The sequence below is a fragment of the Gossypium raimondii genome, chromosome 9 (genome assembly GCF_025698545.1).
Source record: "Gossypium raimondii isolate GPD5lz chromosome 9, ASM2569854v1, whole genome shotgun sequence".
NCBI classification, from domain to species: domain Eukaryota; kingdom Viridiplantae; phylum Streptophyta; class Magnoliopsida; order Malvales; family Malvaceae; genus Gossypium; species Gossypium raimondii.
This window is the reverse complement of record NC_068573.1, coordinates 42,635,842-42,659,278: the sequence shown is the minus strand read 5'-3', so window position 1 is coordinate 42,659,278 and position 23,437 is coordinate 42,635,842. Positions and strand designations below refer to the sequence as shown.

The following is a 23,437-nucleotide window of genomic DNA, read 5'->3' as shown; positions in this document are numbered from 1 at the left end:
CAAGAACAATAATGAGTTCATCAAATATCATATTTCCATGTGTTTTCAAGTAAATACGGGTAACGATACATTCAGAATTCATATTAACTCATATTAGAATTTCTCCCATTGAATCCTTTGAAATTTCGATGGATACATGGGTAATACACACAAAGTGTACGATACGGTAAATCCGTTAACTCATATTCGGGAGTACACATAAACAGAAAGCTTATCTGGGCTATAACAGGAAGCTCATAAGAGCCATATTCAGGAAGCTCGTGTGAGTCAATAACCGGTAGCTCCGAAGAGCCAATTAACGGGAAGCTCACGAAGAGCCTTTAATCGGGATGCTCACGAAGAGCCATATAACGAGACACTCATAAGAGCTGTGGTGTGCCCACAACACAACTAATCAGGATGCTCCGAAGAGCTATTAACGTGAAGCTCGCAAGAACCATATAACAGGAAGCTCATGAGAGCTAATAACGGGATGCTCTTTCGAGCTATGGTGTGTCCGCAACACATGCATGACCACAACCAATACGGGAACCCTATATCCATCAAATTTCATTTATTCAATCAGAACTTAATGTTTGTTGGGCATTCTCGGATATGCGATTAATTTCATATACATAGCAACAATACAATCACATACATATAATTCAATTAACACATATAAATTCTCAATTTAGTTACACAAACTTACCTCGACACTTGCTCGTTTACAGAAATTTACTAATCCGACACTTTTTATTTTCCTCGATCTAACTCCTTATTTGATCTTTTTGAATCTATATAAATGAATTTAACATCAATTTAATACATTTCATATTCTATTCAATCCAATTCACATCTTAGGCAAAAGTACCATTTCCCCTATATTTTAATTAATTTTGATTTCGTCCCTATGCTTGAAAAATGAAATTCATGCAATTTAATCCTTATTCCAAGTATAGCTGAATTTTTCATATAACATTTACAGCCCATGTATTTCACAAAATTTAGAATTTTCCATGTATTTTACATATTTACAATTTAACCCCTAAATCACGATTTCATCAAAATTTTCTTTACAAAAATTGTTTATCTATCAACAACCTTTCCATTTCTACCATAAAACTTCATAATTCATGCATATTCATCCATGGAAAAACTTTAATACTTTGATAACTTTGCAAATTAATCCTCAAAATAGCTAGATTAGGTTATTACGATCTCGAAAATATAAAAATTACTAAAAACGGGATAAGATTACTTACCCAATTAAGCCAAGTAAGTTTGCTTAGATGCTTTTCTCTTAGCTAGGGTTTCCATGAAAATATTTGGGGAAAGATGATGAAAAAGATGTTATTTTGTTATTTAATTAATTATCATCTTTTATTATTTCCACTTTCCAATTTAGTCATTTTCTTTACTCAATTTTCCATGGATGAATCATAATAATTATCTACTAACTCCTCTTAATGGTCTATTTGCCTACTAACTCCTCTTAGTGGTCTATTTGCCTTATAAGGACCTTAAATTTTGAATTCCATAGCTATTTGATCCCTCTAGCTACTAGAATTCAACTTTTGTATTTTATGCAATTTGGTCCTTTCTAACAATTAAACATGTAATCGGTAAAATTTTTCTTAACGAAATTTTTATACGTTATTCCTATCATATGGTAGATCATAAATAATATTAAAATAAATTCTCTTTCGGACTCGAATTTGTGGTCCCGAAACCACTATTCTGATTTCACTAAAAACGAGCTGTTACATATTTGTCATATAAGGACCTCCAATTTTGAATTCTATAGCTATTTGATCCTTTTAGCTACTAGAATTCAACTTTTTCATTCTATGCAATTTGGTCCTTTTATCAATTAATCATATAATCGGTAATTTTTCTTAACGAAATTTTTATACGATATTCCTATCATAATGCAAACCATAAAATAATATTAAAATAAATTTTCTTTCAGACTCAGATTTGTGGTCCCAAAACTGGTATTCGATTTCACTTAAAACGGGCTGTTACATAAATAGTGTAAAAATATTCAATAGGCATATCATTATATTTATAAATATTTTCAATAAAATAAAATTTTATAATTATATATTAGAATTAAATAAAATGATTTTTAAGTTTTAATATTTGTCTTACTGTGGAGCCATGTATATAAAATGAAATAAAATTATAATGGCGTGTTTGGATAAGGGATTTAGAATGTACATGTTTATTTTGATTTTAATTAATTATTGTTTGAAATCAAGATAGCACTATTGAGCCTTATTGCTCAGGGTACCATTTTGTTATTTCCGTGTGTATGTCCCAAACAAGAGTTGACACAAACTTTCTAGGTCTAAAACACAAGTGCAAGATATATTCAAGTAATAAAATATCAGGAGTCCAGAGGTCAATTCACAGAGAAGTTGATTAGAACTTACAATATTACAAGTATTATGTTAGAACAAATATTTAACATTTAACTTTGGAATGAGTGTTGAAAATAAAAGTAGGAGCAAGAAACATTAGAAATAAAAATAAAAATCAACGAAAGAAATTAACTTAGGTACACTCTTGCACTACTCAAGTGCCCTTAAACTGGTTGCCTTAGTAAGACACTTCACTTGCTCCAATGATCCTCAAGTGTACTCTAGCTCGTTGCCTGTAGGAGCCTTCATTTATTTCAGCAGCGGGAAATGGAAATGATTCTCATGTTTAAACAGTAGTATAATTTGCTTCTAAATTGTTGGAAATATACTACTACAAAATAAAATTGTTAGCGCTGACAGGAAATCAAATTGAGTGTAAATAAATAAAGCAATCACTGTGTCGTGAAAGAACCACTACCTTAGAAGCAAATTCGTCCTAATCGGTGTAATCGTGTAGTGGACGTCGTCCCCAAAGGTTAACACAGTACTTTAATATTTGTACACCCGAATAAAGAAAAGTGGAACACAATTGGTATTGCTCTTCTCGAAAAGAATTGAAACTGAAAAAACTAAAGCAGTTGGTTGAAAATCTGATCAGAAAATAAATTGGAAGAAAACCTGCGAAACCACACTAGATTCAATTCCCAGTAGAGTTGGAGGGATCATAGATAGTCTCGCTTAAAATCCAATCTTCTAAAAAAATTTTTCCTTTCATGTAAATTCGCAGAACACCAAAATTTAAAGAACAAAAAGGATGAGAGAAGCTATTTTTCTCTTGTTGTGTTCTATGAAAAATGAGGAGAATGACCTACTATTTATACTGTTTTCTGAAGGGACAAACAGTAAATTCAGTTTCGCAAAAAATCTCAATAGTCAAATTCTAATTTTGTCAAATTGTGACCGTTTAGAAATTAAATTTTGATTTTTTCAAATCGTAATCGTTTAAAAATATTGTTTTTTTTCAATTTCTTTGCATTACCAACACTTTTGGTGTCATATTAAAATTAAATTTTAGTACTCAATGTTATTACTTAATTAAAATGAAATTTATTTTAATATTTGCTAAAAGTTTCCTTTCGCTCCAACATTGAAAACTTAAAATAACATAACAAAATTAAACAACTCAAAATTATATGAAAAAGACATATTAGATATAAGAAATTTGATATTTTACAAGGATAAAGAAAAAAAACCAACACTAACAATAAAATGATTCATATAAACTCCAATATACCATACATCATGAAACAAAAGGCTATTTATAGAGGTTTGTGAAGAGAAAAATAACAATGCAAATGACTTACTAGTAATAAATTGTTGGGCTCACTTCTTTGTCATCTTTTGGAGTCATTTTTTACATGTTAATTGATGACTTCTTTTGTCCAAATTCGACTCCCAATGGGAAAAGCCAAGAAAGTGAATTGAATATCTGTATATTGTACATTCGCCGTAGAAATTTCAGCTCCAAACTACAAGTATGTTAGGAGATATGATCCAAATATGAAAATACGTCAAAACTATCCATCAATGTGAAACTTGTAATTTTCTTTTTTAATTTTGGATTTCTTCTTAATGCATTTTGGTATTGGTGTTATGATATTTGAGTAGATCTTCAAATTCCCTTTCTAACGATATAAAATATACCCAAAATGGAGTCATGGAGCTCGAGAAATAATCGAAACACTAAAAAGTGTTCTGGTTGAAAGTTCTGAATGTGTCCAAATTACAAATTTTGAATATTTGAGTATTGGAATTTTGTAACACCTCGTTACCCGATTCGATTGTTGGGTCAGAGTTATAATGTGTCACATTCATAGTCGGAACAATTACAATTGATAATTTTCAATTGAGTGTCAATATATATTTAAATAAAAGCATTCCATGCTAATTAAACAATGCGTTATTTTTTCCAGGCCCTATATGAGCCTACGAAAGCTTTTATATTAACTTGGCGTAAAAAAGGATAAAATTGTAAATGATACAAAATTTCGAGTTGGCGTCGCGACTTCAGAGGTTGACTTCAAGTATTGGGGCTTCAAAGGATACTTGAACCTGCGCACGGAAAAAACAAACTGTACGTTGAGCAATAGGGTTCAATGGTACATTTATGATTCAAGATAAATATAACATGCATTAACAATACATCTCAATATAAAAACATGTTTATATGCACAAAATAAACCAACCAATTCATGTTCTAAAGCGACAAGCAATTTTCAACCATCAATTTGCATATGTAACATACTTGGTCCAAAACAACTTTACTAACATTTCATCATATATGTACTATCTTCAACTTATTTAACCATTAACTATCGTTGAATTCATACCAATTTCATATCATTCAATGATCAAACACTCATTTATACATTTATACAATATGTCAATATCATCATATCATTTATGTACCACGACATTCACCTCTTTTGCTTTGGTTTTTATATCCAGAATATTTACTAACTTATGATTTGTAACTCCTATTAATTTCACTTGGACTTGGAATTGGACGGATACTCGGATCGTCCAAATAACACCCCTATTAACTTATGATTAGAATACGATGGACGAATAAAAAGTATATGTATTAAATTGGATAAATCAAATGATCAAAGTATTACATTGGTAATTTTCGTTAAAATATAAGAGTAAATCTTACTATTATCTCTAATAATAATCTCCAGAAAAGGCTTAATAAATAAATTAGCCCTTGAACCTAACAAATTTTCTCAAATTAACTTCTAAACTTTTTTTCTCAGATTGCATTGGTCCCTAATGTTGGTATCTATTACATAAATTGGTCTCTATTATTAACACTGTTAGTTTTTTAATAGTTGAGTGACGTGGCCAAACACGAAGGTGGTATTGTTTTCTTTAATAATTATTCTAAAAAATTAAAAATATATAAACTAAAAAAGGTACACAAATTTTAAATTATAAAATATATGTAAATTATAAAAATTCAAAAAATAAATATATAATTAAAAAGTTAAATTTAAAATTTTTTGAATAATTCCAAAAAATATAGTTAAAATGTTTGAAAATTTTACAAAATAAGAAAATAAAGATAAAAAAATTGACCGGTCAATTTTTTACTTTTTTTAATTTCTAAAATTTTATAATTTTTATTGAATTTTTCAAAATATTCTTTGATTTTTTTTGTAATTTTGAAGTTTTAACTATTTTTTTAGTTTTATGTTTTGAATTGTATATATTAATTTATTTGAATTTTTATAACTAATATATTTTCTTATATTTTTGTAAAAACTTGTTTTCTAATTTATGTATTTTTTTAATAAAATTTAGAAAATTAAAAGGAAAACACATGTTGTTTCCTTAATCATGAATCACATCATAATTTAACGGCATCACTTAAATGTTAAAAATTAATGGTGTTAATCATAAGGATGAATTTGCAGAATGAATATTGAATTTAGAGACTAATGTGATTAAAAAAAATTCTATGGAACCGGCAAATCCCAGTGACAAGTAAACACATTGGAAGTAACAGTAGGTGTGCGACACGTCTCGCCACGCAAGAGCGTTCGGTCATGGAAAACAAAAGCAAACATAAAATAATATATAGTTTATACTAAAGTATGTGACGTGATAAAAGTTTTTATATTTATTCATAACTATAATAAATACGTAAGGGATTGATTAATCGAGTTTCAATTTAAAAATATTATTACAATTTTTTATATTTTAATATGCATAAAAATAATCATAAAATTTAAATCAAACACGGTTAAAGATTTTTTTTTAAATATTAATCTTATTATAAATTGTTATTATATCTTATTCTTTTTAATATAATGTCCAAAACTACTCATAATCCCTCCACAACCCTTAAATAAGAGATAATATGCGTACTTGAATTCACATTCTCTTGCACTGACAACAATATCGATGCCAATTGAACTAACACTCAATCAACTTGACTATTTATATTTTACCATTTCAAGTAAATATTTGATTTATTTTATATAATTTTATAAATTTACTAAATAAAATTTTTACTTTTATTTATATTAATTTTAATAAAAATATTAATATGTGATGTATTATTAATATATTAAGTTATTGAAGAGTTAGGTATATAGTCATTTTAGCGTGAGTTTGGTATATATAATTCGGCGTGAACTAAACTTCAAAATAATAGATAAAACGACGACCGATTATTTTATTGTTATTATTATTCAACAGAAGGCTAAATCTTTAGCAACGTAATATGATATTTGCTTCTTGTGTTAAATAATATATATTATAAAGAATATCTTTTAAACAATTCCTATATTTAACAAATTTTTCATATCCAAAACCTTCTTCTTGTCCTCACCTACCAATGGCCGCCGAATCTATGCTGCTTCATTCTTCTTATTCTTCCACCAAACCTCGTTGTTATTTGAGCAATCCTGAACCATGTTGGACCGAATCCAGGACAACCAACCTCCGGTTTGAGCGTAAAGTGGTGCTTGGAAAGCAGGTCAAATGGGAGAGCTTGGGGTTAACATCAAGAAGAGAGTTTTCGAAGAAGGAGAGAGGAGGAGTGGTGAGATGCACGGCGGAGGGGATAGAAAGAAGGATGTTGATCCCCGGGGAAGCCACCGTGAGGGTACCGGAAAGGTTCAAGGTGGTGGCTTTAATGGCTTGTGTTATGTGTTTATGTAATGCTGATAGAGTTGTTATGTCAGTTGCCATTGTTCCTCTCGCCGATAAGCTTGGTTGGTCCAGTTCTTTCCTCGGCATTGTTCAGGTAAATATAAATTCATCTCTCTTTCTTTTTCCAAGTTTTTTAGAGCTCCATCCATAGGAAACAGATAAAAAGGGGGATTGTTAATTTGTGATGTGAAAATCAGGAGGGAAAAAAGAAAAGAATGGTAGTGGTGGTAGCAGGTGAGACAATCTGGTGGTGGTTGAGAAACTGTGAGAGGGTGTTTCCACCAACGTCAGCCGCCATAAATTGAAAATACTTTTTTGATTAAATTGGTCCCTAGCCACTCCCTATCATAAATATTTATGTTTAGTTCATAAATGTCATTTTCTTTTCATGATTTTAGGAAAAGAAAAGGAAAAACCTAAAGGAACGTATTTGATTGAAAATTTAAAATTTAAAATATTAAGAAATTAAAATGAAAATATATTAAAATTACAAAAAATGTTATTTTTTACTATAAATAGACTTTATTCCTCACTTAAATTGGAATATTTTAGGAATCTGCCAAGTAGTTTTAACCTAAAATATTTGACGTTTGGACTTTAAGAGAGAAGAGCAGGCCTTGGATAAACCTTAAATGGGCTGTTCTATTTTAACTATGAACCAAACCCAAGCACATGCAATGAAACATGTGTTCAAATATCAAAGCCTTTATTTAATGGCGTCTTATTTCTTCACTGGTGATGCTTATGAGTATGGTTTTAATTGGTTGAAGTCATCTTTCCTTTGGGGATACATATTCTCTTCTGTGATTGGAGGAGCTTTGGTGGACAAGTATGGAGGCAAACGAGTGATGGCGTGGGGTGTGGCCTTGTGGTCTTTGGCTACACTTCTCACCCCATGGGCTGCCAATCACTCCACCTTTGCTCTCTTGGCCATTCGTGCCTTCTTTGGTCTAGCTGAAGGCGTTGCCCTTCCCTCCATGAGCACCATCTTATCTAGGTAATACCTACTGCTCAGCTCTTAAATAATGTCATACACTAATAGCGGTTTATATAATTTATAGTAATGAATAAAGAATTGAGCCTTGATGGACCATAAAACTGTTGTTTAGGTGGTTTCCAGGGCATGAAAGAGCAAGTGCAGTTGGATTTTCCATGGCTGGATTTCATCTTGGAAACGTTGTGGGCTTAATTCTGACACCAATCATGTTGTCTACCATTGGAATTGCTGCGCCTTTCATTCTCTTTTCATCTCTTGGGTTGCTATGGTTGTCATCATGGGTTTATAAAGTTACAAGTGATCCCAGAGAAAGTCCTTTTATCACCAAATCTGAGCTAACATCAATCCAGGCTGGTAAAACTGATCCTCCCACAACTACAGCTGAGTTTCCACCTATAGGCCTCCTCCTATCAAAGTTACCCACATGGGCAATCATATTCGCTAATGTAACCAACAATTGGGTGAGCCTTCTCATCATATGTAAAACTTCTCATTGGCTTCATTATTTCTTTTACAACATAATAAAGCTGCACTTTCTTATTTCAGGGATACTTTGTTCTTCTCTCATGGATGCCAGTTTATTTCAAGACTGTAAGTAGTTCGCTTTTAAATTATATTTGTTGGCATACTCTGGGGCCTGATAACTTTGTAGAGATCAACATAGTGAGTATAGATACACATACACACACGTTGGCACACAGTTTTTTGTCAAGCTTACATATGGATCTATCTTACATCTTTTGTTCAATTTCTTTTATAAATTTAAGAGTGGTGTTTGAGCATCCATGTTGGTATAATAAACGTTCCTCATTGAATGAATGTAGGTGTTTAATGTGAACTTGAAACAAGCAGCTTGGTTTAGTGCGGTTCCATGGGGTACAATGGCTGTTTCAGGTTACATTGCAGGAGCGATATCGGATTCTCTAGTCAAGGCAGGCTACTCTATAACATCCGTTCGGAAGATCATGCAGGTACTTCCCAAGCTGTTTAATATCTTAAAATGATAAGATCTCATGGGACATATTGCACTCTCAAATTCTTATTCTGCTCATTGAATATTAGCCACAACAGAAAAATACAATAGAAAGATAATACATGGAAGATATAAGGAAGTTAATCATAGAAGAATAACCATGATCTGATGAAAAGATTGAAAAAGCAATTGTAAAAGACCTTTAGAAGCTGGAAGCTCGGTCCTTAGCAAATCGATTTTTTATTTAGCTTAACATCTTACTTTTCTGAAAATGGCAACTGTTGTTGATGTGTAATTGCAAATGAAACAGTCTATAGGCTTCATCGGCCCTGGAGTGTCCCTGCTCTGCCTGAATTTTGCAAAGTCACCTGAAATGGCTGCTGTATGTATCACCGCAGCCCTGAGCTTGAGTTCTTTTAGCCAAGCTGGTTTTCTTCTCAATATGCAAGTAAGTTTCATTTTGTCCATTCAATCATGAAAATATTAAATAAACTTATCAAAAGAAAAGGATTGATCACCAAACTAATGCTGTTTACTTGGTTTATATCATCAGGATATTGCACCTCAATATGCAGGATTTCTCCATGGTATGTTAAAGCCAATTCTATCTAATACTAAGCTGATGATTTAACTTTCACCTAACAATAATGACATATTTGCTTAATGGGAATGTGGGGACAGGCATAGCAAATTCAGCAGGGACATTGGCAGCCATAATCAGCACCATAGGAACCGGCTATTTTGTACAGTGGTTAGGATCTTTCCAAGCATTCCTCAGTTTAACAGCTTGCCTGTATTTCATTACAACCATTTTCTGGAACCTCTTTGCAACTGGGGAGCGAGTTTTCTAGTGTTGTCAACGAACATAAATCATCAGAAAAAACAGGGCTCGTGCTTGGGAACTGAAGTTCAACATTCAAGATTTTGGGGGTGTAATCTTTTTAGGCATGATTTCATGATTGAAATAGTAATTAGTAAGTATATTTAGCGAATAACATATATATCTCCACTTCATTCTTTGTGTTTGCTTGTGGCAAAAATGCCTCATGTTGTTTCGCATTTTACATCTTTTCTTTGCCAAGAAATCTCTTCAAATCTTAGAAGAGTGAATAAAAATATTTGCTAGAGTTTATTTTTCCACACACTGTTCATTTATATGTTTGATCCCTGCTACTGAAACTTGGCAAAGGACTTTATCAAAGTGACTGAATCATGAAAATGAAAATTTACCCGGTTAACAAACAAGTTAGGACCACTTACCACACTTTGACTCAACTTCGCAACTTTATCGAGAAGGATAAAAAATTGTGCATAATGATTCATTTGGCCCTTAAACTTGTGTTTTTTGTCAAATCACCCCAAAATAAATGCAAAAGTTAACGTTTTTAACTTTGTTGATGTAGATTGCCACGTGGATGACACGTCAATATTATTTTTTAAAAATTTTAAAAATTCAAAAAAAATATATTTAAAATTTAAAAATCATTAAAATTATTAAAAATATAAAAAATATTTTAAAATATTAAAATTTAATTAAACGCTAATATGTCATTTATGTGACAATCCACGTATATGCCATGTTAGCAAAGTTAACAAATGTTAACTTTTTCATCCATTTTGAGATAATTTGACAAAAAATACAAATTCAAAAGCTAAAAGAGGTGAAAAATAAAATGGAAGGTTAAAATGACATTTTTGTAAAATTGAAAGGCCAAAAGAATCATTGTGCCAAAAATATATACTTCTTGTTACCTATGCTTGATTTTAATATTGATTTTGGTATTTTTTAAAAAAAAGTGATACTTATATTTAGCTTTCGTTACATAAATAATATTAATTTTTTATGTGGTTAAATAAATATTTGACATGCGGTGATAATATCCTCATTTAAAAATTTAAAAATATTAAAAATTCTAAAAAGTAAAAAGTCATTTTAAGTAGAAAAGGAATATCTTTTTATATAAAAAGTAGAAGGTGAATGAATGTTTTCATGATTTTGATTTAATTTTATTTACAAAATTATTTAAAATGATTTTTATATAAAAGTTATACTATATGAAAATTATTAAAAATACTTTGATTTTGATTTTTATGAAATATTTATAAAAATATTCTTAGTTTTTATAATATTTTTATTTTTATTTGTTAAGATGGTTTGTCGTAGATACCATTGTGTGTAACGAAGCTATATTTACCCAATAAAAGATATGCCTTTCCAGTAATGCATATAAAATTCAGCCATAGCTTTGACCTTTCCTCCAAATAATTTGTGTTGTTACTAATTAATTTTAAATACTAACCGACTCTGCTTCAGCACCAATTTTAAGAAATTTTAAAATTAAAATAACATTTTTAATTGTTTGTCCATATTATTAAATTAATATTAAAAATTGTATTTAGATTATTAATTTGAAATTAAGTAATTTCAATATATCTTTTAAATTAAATCACAAAATCAGATTCATTAGAATGTTGGTAAAAATATGTAACAAGTTAATATAAAAATTAAATATGGGTTTAGTTGCAATGGTAAAATTGTGATTGTATATATATATATAGAAGTTTTTGTGAGTTATACTAACAACAATACAATTTGAGATGATGAATACTTTAAGTTTATATAGATATTCTAATTTAATTATTAAAACCTGTGAAAATGATATAAAACTCCACGTCTCCTGTAGACAAAACTAAATTATTTCACCAACAGTATACAAGCTTCTTAAGAAAAAGAAAATGTTTGTACATTATTCGTCAGCTCAAAAAATAAAGATAAAAAACAGAAAAGAAAGTCCAAATCTTTATCCATCACATATCTCAGCTGACAAAGCCCATATAACTGTTGAAGAAGAGCCTCCAAACCTACCTTTGATTCCTTCACCCCCATAGACAACAACTATTCACCCTTTTTCGACCCTCTTACACCCTTCGCCTTCCTTCTTCTTTCCATCATTTCTCCGAACACTGAGTGAAAAATCCCATCCTCTTCTTTGTAATTACCCTCGATTTGGATTTGGGAAATCCCCCAGTCAAACTCTCTTTTTTCTATTTCCTATATCATTTCATGATTTTGTGTGATTTTTAACCAAAACCCATCAAATCAATATTGGAATTTTCTTGGCTTAATTTCTTGTGAGGTTTTTTTTTGGTTGATCAGGTGATTCAAGGGATCAACTTTCTCGATTGGGGGGTACTTTTTGTTGATTTCAAAGAGATGAATTTCAGGAGCCTGGAGGACTTTTGGGCCTTTTATGTGAATCAGCACTCGAAACCATCGACAAGACGCTGGCACTTTGCTGGCACACTCATGAGTATTGTGTTGTTTATATATTCTATGTTGTTTAACTGGTGGTTCTTGGTGTTTGTGCCAATATGTGGTTATGGATTTGCCTGGTACAGTCATTTCTTTGTGGAAGGGAATGTTCCTGCCACTTTTGGGCATCCCTTTTGGTCCCTTTTATGTGACTTCAGGATGTTTGGGTTGATGCTTACTGGGAAAATGGATAGAGAGATCAAGAGGCTTGGAAAGAGACCTATCTTACAGGGCTTCTGAGGGTTCTTATGTAAAAACCTCCCCCCCCCCCCCTTCTTTCTGTTTAATTCATGATACAATTACTTGTATTTCATCTGTTTTCTAGGATGCTGTCAGCTCTAGTTGAACTCTTGTTTTACATCTTGCCTCTGACAATGTTTAATCACGTTTCTGTTAAACTTATGATGAATAATTGAGTAGAATTGATTGATGAACACCGATAATTTGAGACTCAGCTGGATGATTGTTGGTGTAAATATAATTGTGGTCTTTCTGAGTGATATTATGCTGTTAAAGCTTTCATGTTAGCTGAAGAATCAGTTTGTGCAGAGACCACTTTGTGAAAGGCTTAGATTTCAGGTTTGGTTTCTGATTTAGGTGTTTTAAAATTCATAGAGGAAACATTTAGATTGTTGAGTTTGAGGAATAATGGTGCCGATATAGCAGTGAAGGACATGTAGTGCAAGTGAACAAATATGTGGTTCACCATTGTTCATCCCACAGTCTTGCTTTTCTAGAACTTTGTTTGCAGTCATGAGCATCGGTCAGCTCAACTTATTTTAAGAAAGCATTTGCTCAGCCATGGTGTTTGGGTAAACCTTCCATATATTTAAGGGATATAATCTCTAGGTAGTGAATGTATTACTGTTAGTTGCTGGCTAGTCCCGGAGTTAATTTGGTAATATATTTAAGGGATAATGGCATAAATGGTAGATGTATTTCAGCTGAATGTTTAATGTAGCACCTAAACTTTTAAAATAGGATGCATTGAAGATTGTGTGGCGTGATGAAGTGATGACCCCCCCCCCCCCCATTCTGGTTTTGGAGCAATAAGACATGTATTTTTTGTAGGACCAAAATTTTAAGACGTGTTAAATTAATAGATAAAAAGATTGTTGTTTATAGTAGTGAGTTTGGTTGTGGATGTGAAGTACCATCAACCAATCGCCTGTTTTGAGTGGCGTTGACGAACGCTCTCCTCTCTTTTTCTTTCGTGTGGGTGTCTCGCTGATGCCTCATACTTGTAAAACAAAACAGAAAAAAAAAGAAAAGAAAACATTTGTTGTCGGTCGATGCATCTTTCGGGGAGCAATTGTTTTCCCTCGAGCAAGCTGAGCAAAAAGACCGAAAGCCAAATCGACGCGGCTTCCATATTTGTTTTTCAGGTTTCAGGATAAATCACTATGATACAGATTGAATCAACTTAATTTTTATTTAATATAAACTAGTAAAAATGATATTAAAAATTATAAAAAATGATCAACTAAACCAAATTCACTTTGTTCACTTTTGATATTCAATTTGATTTCCTAAATGCTCGAAAGGGATTGTAATTTTTCTCCAAAATCAAATCGTCACCCCCTAATAATAGTACCCATTTAAACCTGATTTTTAGCCTTTATGTACATTAGATTTGCAATATTTTTGTTTCAGTCAATTTTTTCTTTTCCCTCAAACTCAGGAATGTTGGGGCAAAAACCGGTCGACATTGCTTCACATCACTGCAGAAAGCAGCGTGTCAAAATTAACTTTTTGACTACCTCTAAAAAGAACCTCAAATTCCGCAACAATATTACAATTTTCGACATCCTTAATCAAATACGTTGTAAAGGCCAACATTTTAGACAACAGAAAAATCAAACTTGAGGTAGTCTGTCTCTCTATCTCTCTCTGTAACTAAGACTTAAAAGACATCTTATATCAGGGGCCTTGATTTAAGTGATGTGAAGTATAGCACGTGTTGAGGCTCAAATTCGGTACAGTTGTCACAAGTCAGTGTTTCGGGAGAATGACGGCAAAGGCATGGCTTCCTGTGGGCGAAAGATGACTAGCACAGCGAACATCCCAAGCATTGGTATGACAAGAAGCCACTTCAGCAGTTTGTAGTAATACATATGGAATGTGAGGGAGAAGTCGTCTGAGAAATAGAGTCCGTTTTTATCAACCATTTCCACAACAACAGTCCCTGTAGTCCTCACCCCTACCGTTGGAAGTTTAATCCGATATTTTCCCGGACGCTCAAAGATCTGGCTTTGCTTTATCCTTCTTTCTCCTTGGTAGTTACCCGGGACTAACAATGTTGTCTGCATTGTTTCAGCACAAAATCAACAAAAAAGAAAAGAACGAAAAACTAAACTGCTTTAAAAAGTTAAGAAACACCTGAATCACTTTTAGCGATTTGTGTGTGAAATGGCGGCTTACTGTGACATTATAAGGTGCTTGGAACCCTGAAGGATATCTATGTTTATCCACAATCTCAATCTCCACCCAGAAGCTTTTGCCTTCCTCATCACGGAAAGCTCGGGATGAATGGGTAACGTAGACGCCCTCACGGTTGTACCTGTTTGCGACATTGTTTCTTCCTTGGTTATTTGATCTCCATGCCTGAAATAAATGGAAATTAATTAATATAATTCTTAGCAAATGCACAAGAACTCAATCATATGTCGGGTTAAGTCTATCCTGCCTTGAGAGGATGATGCGGGGCAGGGGTCGAGAAGCAAAAGACATTTCCATTCATAGTTGTAACGATAAGATCTAGATCATCACCACCATCAACATTGTCTGCTAACACCATGCTATACCTGTCAAGAAATGGTACAAATATAAAACAAAGAAACCAAAAGGAGCATTGGGTAAGGTACTGAACCAAGCACAAATAACTTACGAAGTTTCACCGATATCTACAACGTCAGCACATGATGTTGGTCCATCTATCAGATACAGATAACCATCGAAGGATGTTGTAACAATAGTGAGTCCCTTGCTTTTCTCCCCTCGTTTACTTAAGTCCACTAGAAGAACTTGATTCATTACTCTCCCATGAGTTCTATACGGATATGGACGAACCACTGAACCATCCTTTCCACTCAGAACATAAATATTCCCCGATAATGTGGGAATTACAACATCTGTGTGGCCATCTCCATCAACATCACCAACAGCAGGACCCTGAAAGATGCTTGAAAGATATTTAGTACATCAAATAGGCATGATTCTTGATGTATATCAGCTCAGCACTAGTTTCTCAATGTGATATTTAGTTCAATTAGAGGTTTAAAACTAGAGGAAAGATGCTTGAAAGATGGCTAACATGCACCCGGGGCATGCAACGATGAACATATCATATCCCTTACTGCAACTATAATCAGTAGTGATAACAAGCTATGGAATTTGTCAGGAATGAAAAGAAAGTGACAGAACAATACCAAATTATAAATGCATACAGAAAGGGTGCTACAACTCACCTGGGGAATTAGACTCTTCACGTGAACTTGCCAAATTTCTTTCCCTTGTGCAGTCCATGCAGCAGCATTCCCATGTGTATCTGTCGTCACTAGCTCTATCTTGCCATCATCATTGATATCAGCTGCAATTACAGCACTTTGAATTTCTGCCATTTCAAGAGGAAACTTTTCTCTGACATTTCCTGAATGAAAATGAACCATCCAATTAGATTAATTGGTGAAAATAGTTGCTTATAATTAAAGTCATATCAAAAGAGAAAAACAATGATGGAAGATCTTTGCGCAGAACGTTATTTCTAATAACACCAAGTTCCGTGAGGACGAAAACTTCAAAAAAAGGAACATGAAACAGAGTACTATGATACAAGGGATGATGTGCAAGCCTGCAGTGAGTAGATACTAATCAGGGTTCAAGCAGAAAATTCCAGAGTGTTACATTTTCAAAAAATTCACATGCGAAACCCATATAATTGAACCAAAATCATATTTAATGAAATAAACTAATCTAGACAAAGAAGAATCTTAAAGGGGATTTGGTAAAAAATTGAATATAAGCTAAAGTAGTTTCAACACTGGAGTAGATTAGGCAACTACTTGAATTTGCATATGCACAAAGGTGGGAAATATTGATTAGCTATGTTCTAAAGTATGAGTCACCCATACAAGACCAACAGTAAGAAATCTAACTAAAAATACAGGAAAAAGCTCATCAATTTAAAGGGATTACCATGGTGATCCAATACATAGAACAAACCAAATGAAGTTCCCACAAGGATGTCCAAGTTTCCATCACCATCCAAATCAACAACATTTGGTGAAGAGTATATATGTGCATGGAAGTCGGCAGTATCTGTGCTCAAATCTAAATCTTTTGTCCACTTAACCTGCTTTGTATCAAGATTGAATACAACAATACCACCAGCAACGTATTTTCCAATATCAATATCTCCAAGTTCCTTCATATGCTCAGGGTTGTCATAGTACCTAACAAATAATTCAGTTTTTCAGTCACTTCAATTGTAAAAGGGCATCCCTCATCCCTCCTTCCACAAAATATAAATGAACATAAAACAGATTTGCAAAAGTTAAATATGAAAAAGGAAGAAAAAAGCTAAAATTTTCCATGAATGAATTTCAAGTGGCATTTGGGAGTAACCTAGACTCCGAAGTCAGATTGAAAGGTAAGGAAGAGAACTCACTCATGATCAAAAAAGTAGGAAACAGCAACAATCATTTCTGATACACCATCATTATCAATGTCTGCTATGACCTGATGACAATAGAGAAAAAAAATTATGACTTCTGTAGTAGAATTCCACTAGTGTCTACCAATGTTGTTCCTTCACTATAAAGAAACACATTATCTAATTGAAATATATACTCACAGGAGTAGACAAGATGTGAGAATCAATATTCACATAATCCTCCAGTTTCTCATGTTGTCCTTCCACCCATTCCTCATCTCCCCACATGGACTCATCAACATAATCATCATAATCATAGTTATATTCATCAGCCAACTCATCACTATCACGGAATAAATCAAAAGATGAATCTGCATCTGCTTCTAACCCTTGATCATTTTCCACGGTAGCTTCCTTAGCATTCTCTTTTGAATCAGAGCTACCTTCCTGGGAACCTTTTGAAGTGTCATCTTCTAGAAGGCGTCTCCCAGAACTTGTTTTCGTATGCGTTTCATTGCTTCCCACTGATCCAGTGTTCCCAGAAGGATTATCAACACTAGTAGGCAGCTTGATGGTATCTTCTATTTGACTTCCATTCGTTTTCTTTTCATTCACTGCCTCAGACAAGTTAACCTTGCTAGAGTGGTTGCCTATTAGTGTTGGCTCAGCGAGGTTAGATTCAGGTATAGTTTTATTTGTTTCTGCAAGGAACCCAACAGGTAATGGTATGATTCATTTCATGGGAACAATGCTTCAAAATATTAATAAAACCATGATCTTCTAAAGTTGTTTCAGATTTCCTTTCCAAGAAGAAAGCAATGTAACAGGAAACATAAATAAAATTAGAAACAAGTGCTGCAACTTAGTGGCAGAATAAGGAAAGAATCAGTTCATTGTCTGCATACTACCCTTATGAAGTGGAGTGCAATGGAGCTACCTTAGCAACTAATATAATTTGAAAGATTAAGAAAGAAATAACAGGGGTATAAAACTACTGAAATTCGGGAATAGCATACGGTTCACAGCATTCATTTTAGCAGCCTCCTGGATTAGTAAATCATCATCAACATCTGGATGAGAACGGTCCACCGGATCAGGATGCAACCCCACATGCCAATCTTTTCGAACTTTTCTACGAGGTACCTCCAATTTATCAGTCATCAAGTACCCTGAAACCCTAAAAACAATAACCCTTGGACAAATTAGTATTCCAACATCACAATAATGAATTCCTGGGTGACCTGGAGAATAGTCCCTATAATGAGCAATTAACTAAGAAAATTAACCTGAAAAAAAGCACTTCACCATTGTAGGTAGCTAGAGCAATTTCCCTCACACCATCTTTATCAATATCATACAAGAGAGGACTAGAATGCACGGTTGACTGGTGAAAAGCAGGCCAACCTGACAAATTATTGAAAACTCAATGCACCAACTTCTATTGGATTACTCTAGATTCATTTTGATAAATTCAAATTAACATGATTAGAGGAAAATGAAGCACTAGTACCTGGCATTTTGTCGCCATCAGAACCTTCTAGAACTTCAAGGTAGTGAAGGAAAGAAGGAACCACTATATCAAGCTTCCCATCACTAAAAAATATACAATCATACGAGAATCAGCTAAATTGTTTTAAATGATGAATTTACTCACATAAGAAGAGCAGTAGTCAAGGCTTAGATGCGATAAAGACATGAAATTAGAGGTAGAGTAAAACTTGACCTATTGATATCAGCGATTAACGGAGTTGCATAAATGCTGGAGCTGACCTCCGTTTGCCATCTAAGTTCTAAATTTCTAGGGCATTGTGTGTTCAACGAGGCATCTTCATCCCTACACATTCATATACACACAAAATTTTCATATAACAATAAACCCTGTGATTGAATCCAAAAATGAAAAGGAATAAAATTGAGATAAAAGGACTTGCATATCGGGATAACCAAGCTCGTCATCGGTGGCCTTTCGTTGACGGAATTTATTATTGGAGTCCTCACCGAGAGAGAAACCGGAGCGACTAATCAAAAGGAAGAGTATCCAAAAAACCCTAATCTCCAAGAGTCTCATGTTGTGATCTTCGTTTCACTACAGAATTTGGTGAGAGAAAAAGGAAAAAAAAAAGGAAAATAAATATTGTAAATTGGAGAAAGAGAAGAGGAAAATCGGAGAAGGGGATGAATAAACCCTGGGCTAGAGTTGTAAATATCCAGTTCCCGTCTTCCTCTCAAAGATTTTCGAGCAGAAAACAAGGTCGTAACATTGGCGATTTTTGACGCCTTCTTTACTGCGTACAATCAAATCTAGCAGGTACTGTTTAAAAGGACTAATTATGATGTACTCCTTGTACTATTAGTACATTTGAAATTTAGTTCATCTACTTTTAATTTCACCGCTACTCTTTTGATTTAGCAATTGAAATTAGAGATAGCCACGAGCATGGCAGGACAGGACGGGTTTTCTCCCAGCCCGGCCCGGCCCCGACCTGATACTTTACCACAATACCCTGATCCAACCTTAAAATAATCTAACCTGTCCTAAATTTAAATTCAAAAATTAATTGTATACTTAACTCTAATTATTTATTTTTTAAATTATAGTTAATTAAATTCAAATATATATTTTAAAAAGACCGCTTGAGATGATTAAGTAAAATATATATATTACATTATAGAAAAAAATAAGGAATAAAAATGAGAGGGAGGCATGGAAAATTAAATTAAAATGAGAGAAAAAATTACTGTTAAATGGGAATAAATGATATTGGTACTGATAAAATTTAAGGAATTTTTAATCTAATTAATGTTAAATATATCAGGTTAATTTAGTAAATATCAAGGATGATGCAGTTTCTTGCTAAACTCGACTTGACTATTCTCTAAAACTAACCCGACCCATCTGTAGACTTGATTTCATAAAAAAAAAACCCCTATCAAGGCGGGTTAGTTCGAAATCCGTCGATTTTGAATTTTTTTGTCATAATTTAAGTCCACAATTAACAAAAGATATCAATAGTTAAAATTAAATTTATTATTATGCGTTTTCCAAAACAATGATAAACAACCTCACGCTCCATATGATATATATATATCTATATATATATATTTTTCATCCAATTATTTGGTTGTTATGTGGTTTTACATATTCATATATGCATATACTATACCATTTGATAAAAAAAATCAAATGTATTAAAAAGTAAAATCGCACTCAATCATTATGAGCTTTTTGTTGGTAAGGATTTAATTGAAATCCTTTGTTTCTAATTAGATTTTTTCGTTGACTTGTTATTTTAACCAAATAATGTGGCATATGCATATACATCGCTATTCCGACAATAGAGGATCAATCTGTATGAAGTTTTTATGGTTTCTTAATTTTTATTTTGAAGTTATTATTAGTTTTTTTATAATTTTTAAACGATTCATTGATGTTGCACATAAAAGTAAAAATAATTTCACGTCAGCTATGATATGCATCTATTGTAATTTTTAATGATTACTTTAAATTGTAATAAAATTTATCCAATTTGATTGCTGACTTTACACGACATGGTACAGCAACTGTTACAGGAGGAAGCAGAATGACGATGAACTAAGCTGTTGGATGCTGCTACCCTCAAAACCAATTTCCTCTCGAATATTAAAGGCTCTCGGGAATCCCATTTACACAATAAAACTCGCTCCGTATGCTGTAATGGGGAACCTAGATGCAAATTATATAAGCTTGGAAACTATTAAGTATCATATAAAACAGAGGAGAATAAAGAACTTAAGATAATTGACAGCACGTTGCAATGCTTAATCAAAGATCCAAAAAGTGAAAAAGATTACATCTCAACCGCAAAAATACAAACAATTTCTAGTCCTGGCTACCTGCAAAGCCATCACGGTTCTCTTGCTGCCAACCAAACCCTTGTGCATCACGACCCATATCACCCGAGTGGAACTTGCCTCGTTTATGTTGTGGCATATGATGTGGATGTGGGGGAGGTGGTGGCTGAACCTGCATAGGCTGTGGTGCCAATATACCTGCGCCATCCCTGGGGTCCATGGCATTACTGCCCTGCACAGCTTCCATCCCTTTGTTGGCTGATTGTTGGGAAGGAATCATTGGTAAACCTCCAGGATTTCGACCATAATCACCTTGATAATTTGCAAAACTGTCTGCCATCATGTGACTACCTGGTGTGGCTTCAAAACGGACACCAGGTTGCCCTCCGTTCCAGGGCTGAGGATAAGCTGCTGGGTAATTTACACCCCCCATTGGACCTGGCGGGTAACCCATAAAAGATCCCTGTTCGGAACCAACACCTGGAGCTGAACTCTGCCGAGCCATCTCATAGGGAGCACCATAAAACTGTTGAGCCCCATCAGTTGGAAATGGAGGAATACCATATGGAGTTAACATAGGGTTTGAATTCATTGGCATAGCAAAATTAGGCGGTTGCATGGAATGCATTGGCGGGTATTCAGGAAACTGATTCTCAGATAAAAGTCCCTGTGGTTTGTCTGAAAACTGACTTGATTCTGGTTGTGGGGTGCCCTGCCTGTCAAAGCCTTGCTGAAAGTGGTTGTGAGGGCCAGCCCTGTCAAAGCCTGGGGGTTGGTTATTGTCTACTGGTGGTCCCTTCGGCATCATTGGCCTTGGAGGCAGTTGTTCCCTCGGCTGCTGCCAACGAGCTTTGTCGTCAGTATCATGAAGCTGTGGGTTTGAACCAGGAGAAATGGCAGGCCTTGGAGGACCTCGAACAGTGGAATCTGAACCTGTAGGTTGGTTACCACTCTGAACCTCTGATTCTTTACCATCTTCCTTCTCGGAATTAGGCTGTAAAAGGTCAGTGTGGCTTGCATGTATATGAGATTCAAAGTCAGTCTTCTTCAAAAACGATTTAAGACAATGAGGAGCTGCACAGATGTATATCCCCTCCATTATCTTGATTGTCTGAATCTTCTGTATACGATCATCACAACTATGCAAGAAACATAAGAAACAATTACTTTTTAGTCAAAGTCAAATTACTTATGTTTAAGCTTGAATAAAGGTCAGTTCAAAAATCAGCTAAAATCAAACTGCCACAAACACAGACAACCACCATTTACATTTCCACATCTTAATGATATTGCTCCTAGTAAAACCCCAGTCAACTATTTGATCCTAGTTGGGATAATTCATGAACACCACCAAAAAAGTAAATGGATAAGGCTAGATATGAAACTCTATGATTCTTTAAACACCACTTTTCATTAAAGAATTAAGAAGCAATCACTTACAGATAGCAAATCGAATCGCTCCTCGCGCAATCAAGGCAGAAAGCATGCTCACAAGGACTCTGCAACCAAAGGAAAAGAGCATATATTTTCATATACAGAAAACAAATTCCAAATTTTTAAGAAACTCTTTAAGTCCTAACAATAATTTTTTTAACAATTGCGACCCTTAGCCATCGATGAAAATCACCTTACCATTTAAATTGTTTCAAATTTTCAACTTTAGTCTGAATGTAACATTCAATACCTAGCAATTCATTGTTATCTATTTTCCACAGATTAGGCATAAGTTATCTAATTAATTGTTTACTCAACTTATTTTGAATTAACTAATTAATTAAAAGGTAAAAAAGTAGTACTAGTAATAATTACTAAAACGTACCAAGCGGCCGTAAATCGCTATCGGAAAATCGCAGCGAACGCAGAAGTGGACTCGCTCGCCAAGCTGGCGGCGGGATCTCCGACCGACGGTCTTCACGTGAGTGGAGGAGGTAGCGGCACCAATGCTCTTGGCAACGGGTAGGTCGGCGAGAACGAGATGGTCGGGGCAGGCCACCGTCACCGTCTCAACGGGCAATGGCTTAACGGAACCGCCGGCATCCGAGGAGGAGCCCTTGCTTAGTCTGATTTGAAGCATCTTTATTTCCACTCGTTTCTTCGGCTTTCCCTTCCACGAATATCAAATTCGAACAACTTTCTTCCTCTTTTTTTTCTCTCTATTCCCAGGTGCAAATCGAATCAAATTTCATCGACTCGAGTGCTCGAATTTGTTAAATAGTGGTTTGGTCTGTTTGATAAACTAACGACGGCTTTCTAACCTTTCTGGACTGCTGGATTTAGCCCATCTTCTATTGGGCTTTTAAACCTTTTTACCTATTGGCCATTTGTATTTGGAGTAAGGGGAAAGTTACCGCCAACAAATGTATGAATAATTATAATGTAGAATTAAAATATTATAAAATATAATTAACATAGAATCAGATAAAATTTATTTAAATTAGAAACTCATGTATGGTAAGGCTTAAATTCGGATATTCAAAGATTCAGGAAAACTTTAGTGTTTAAATTCTCGTTTTGATTTTATTATTTATATAAAGTATATTTTTTAAGGGATAATGTAATTTTTTGCCATAAATTTGATAATTAGGTGCATTTCGGTATTTGTATTCTTTTT

The 23,437-nt window shown here is 33.7% G+C and overlaps 4 protein-coding genes across 5 annotated transcripts; 2 read left to right on the top strand and 2 right to left on the bottom strand.

The window, feature by feature from the left end:
- Nucleotides 1–6,646: 6,646 nt before the first annotated feature.
- On the top strand, nucleotides 6,647–10,171 carry LOC105799922 (probable anion transporter 3, chloroplastic). The gene is made up of 8 exons (XM_012630743.2): nucleotides 6,647–7,155; nucleotides 7,832–8,058; nucleotides 8,171–8,519; nucleotides 8,605–8,649; nucleotides 8,883–9,029; nucleotides 9,342–9,479; nucleotides 9,585–9,618; nucleotides 9,713–10,171. The coding sequence occupies exons 1-8, from the start codon at nucleotides 6,745–6,747 to the stop codon at nucleotides 9,880–9,882; spliced, it is 1,521 nt and encodes a 506-aa protein (XP_012486197.1). The 5' UTR covers nucleotides 6,647–6,744; the 3' UTR covers nucleotides 9,883–10,171.
- A 1,663-nt stretch (nucleotides 10,172–11,834) lies between these two features.
- Nucleotides 11,835–12,787, top strand: LOC105799920 (uncharacterized). The gene has a single exon (XM_012630741.2). The coding sequence runs from the start codon at nucleotides 12,246–12,248 to the stop codon at nucleotides 12,582–12,584; it is 339 nt and encodes a 112-aa protein (XP_012486195.1). The 5' UTR covers nucleotides 11,835–12,245; the 3' UTR covers nucleotides 12,585–12,787.
- Nucleotides 12,788–14,030: 1,243 nt separating this feature from the next.
- LOC105799919 (protein DEFECTIVE IN EXINE FORMATION 1) lies at nucleotides 14,031–19,276 on the bottom strand. 2 transcript variants are annotated; one of them, XM_052620528.1, is made up of 13 exons: nucleotides 18,927–19,276; nucleotides 18,719–18,829; nucleotides 18,506–18,588; nucleotides 18,282–18,399; nucleotides 18,012–18,172; nucleotides 17,197–17,696; nucleotides 17,011–17,081; nucleotides 16,539–16,795; nucleotides 15,812–15,993; nucleotides 15,232–15,515; nucleotides 15,031–15,148; nucleotides 14,724–14,948; nucleotides 14,031–14,647 (listed from the first exon to the last, which is right to left on the bottom strand). In XM_052620528.1, exons 1-13 carry the CDS (start codon nucleotides 19,061–19,063, stop codon nucleotides 14,330–14,332), a joined length of 2,565 nt encoding a protein of 854 aa, XP_052476488.1. In that variant the 5' UTR covers nucleotides 19,064–19,276; the 3' UTR covers nucleotides 14,031–14,329. The 2 variants fall into 2 exon arrangements, with proteins under 2 accessions (XP_052476488.1, XP_052476489.1); XM_052620529.1 differs by having other exon boundaries at nucleotides 14,766–14,948; nucleotides 18,927–19,274.
- Nucleotides 19,277–20,682: 1,406 nt separating this feature from the next.
- LOC105799918 (E3 ubiquitin-protein ligase HAKAI homolog) lies at nucleotides 20,683–23,023 on the bottom strand. Its single transcript, XM_012630739.2, has 3 exons — nucleotides 22,646–23,023; nucleotides 22,267–22,325; nucleotides 20,683–21,965 (listed from the first exon to the last, which is right to left on the bottom strand). The coding sequence occupies exons 1-3, from the start codon at nucleotides 22,898–22,900 to the stop codon at nucleotides 20,855–20,857; spliced, it is 1,425 nt and encodes a 474-aa protein (XP_012486193.1). The 5' UTR covers nucleotides 22,901–23,023; the 3' UTR covers nucleotides 20,683–20,854.
- Between the last annotated feature and the right edge of the window lie 414 nt (nucleotides 23,024–23,437).

Coding starts and splice junctions, on each gene's coding strand:
- LOC105799922 (XM_012630743.2), top strand. CDS start 6,745: ATGGCCGCCGAATCTATGCTGCTTCATTCTTCTTATTCTTCCACCAAA. Junction 8,520..8,604: donor CTAATGTAACCAACAATTGG/GTGAGCCTTCTC, acceptor TTCTTATTTCAG/GGATACTTTGTTCTTCTCTC. Junction 9,480..9,584: donor GTTTTCTTCTCAATATGCAA/GTAAGTTTCATT, acceptor TTATATCATCAG/GATATTGCACCTCAATATGC.
- LOC105799920 (XM_012630741.2), top strand. CDS start 12,246: ATGAATTTCAGGAGCCTGGAGGACTTTTGGGCCTTTTATGTGAATCAG.
- LOC105799919 (XM_052620528.1), bottom strand. CDS start 19,063: ATGAGACTCTTGGAGATTAGGGTTTTTTGGATACTCTTCCTTTTGATT. Junction 18,400..18,505: donor TGATGGCGACAAAATGCCAG/GTACTAGTGCTT, acceptor ATAATTTGTCAG/GTTGGCCTGCTTTTCACCAG. Junction 15,516..15,811: donor TGAAGAGTCTAATTCCCCAG/GTGAGTTGTAGC, acceptor AGCATCTTTCAG/GGTCCTGCTGTTGGTGATGT.
- LOC105799918 (XM_012630739.2), bottom strand. CDS start 22,900: ATGCTTCAAATCAGACTAAGCAAGGGCTCCTCCTCGGATGCCGGCGGT. Junction 22,326..22,645: donor TAGCGATTTACGGCCGCTTG/GTACGTTTTAGT, acceptor CTTTGGTTGCAG/AGTCCTTGTGAGCATGCTTT. Junction 21,966..22,266: donor AGCGATTCGATTTGCTATCT/GTAAGTGATTGC, acceptor TTTCTTGCATAG/TTGTGATGATCGTATACAGA.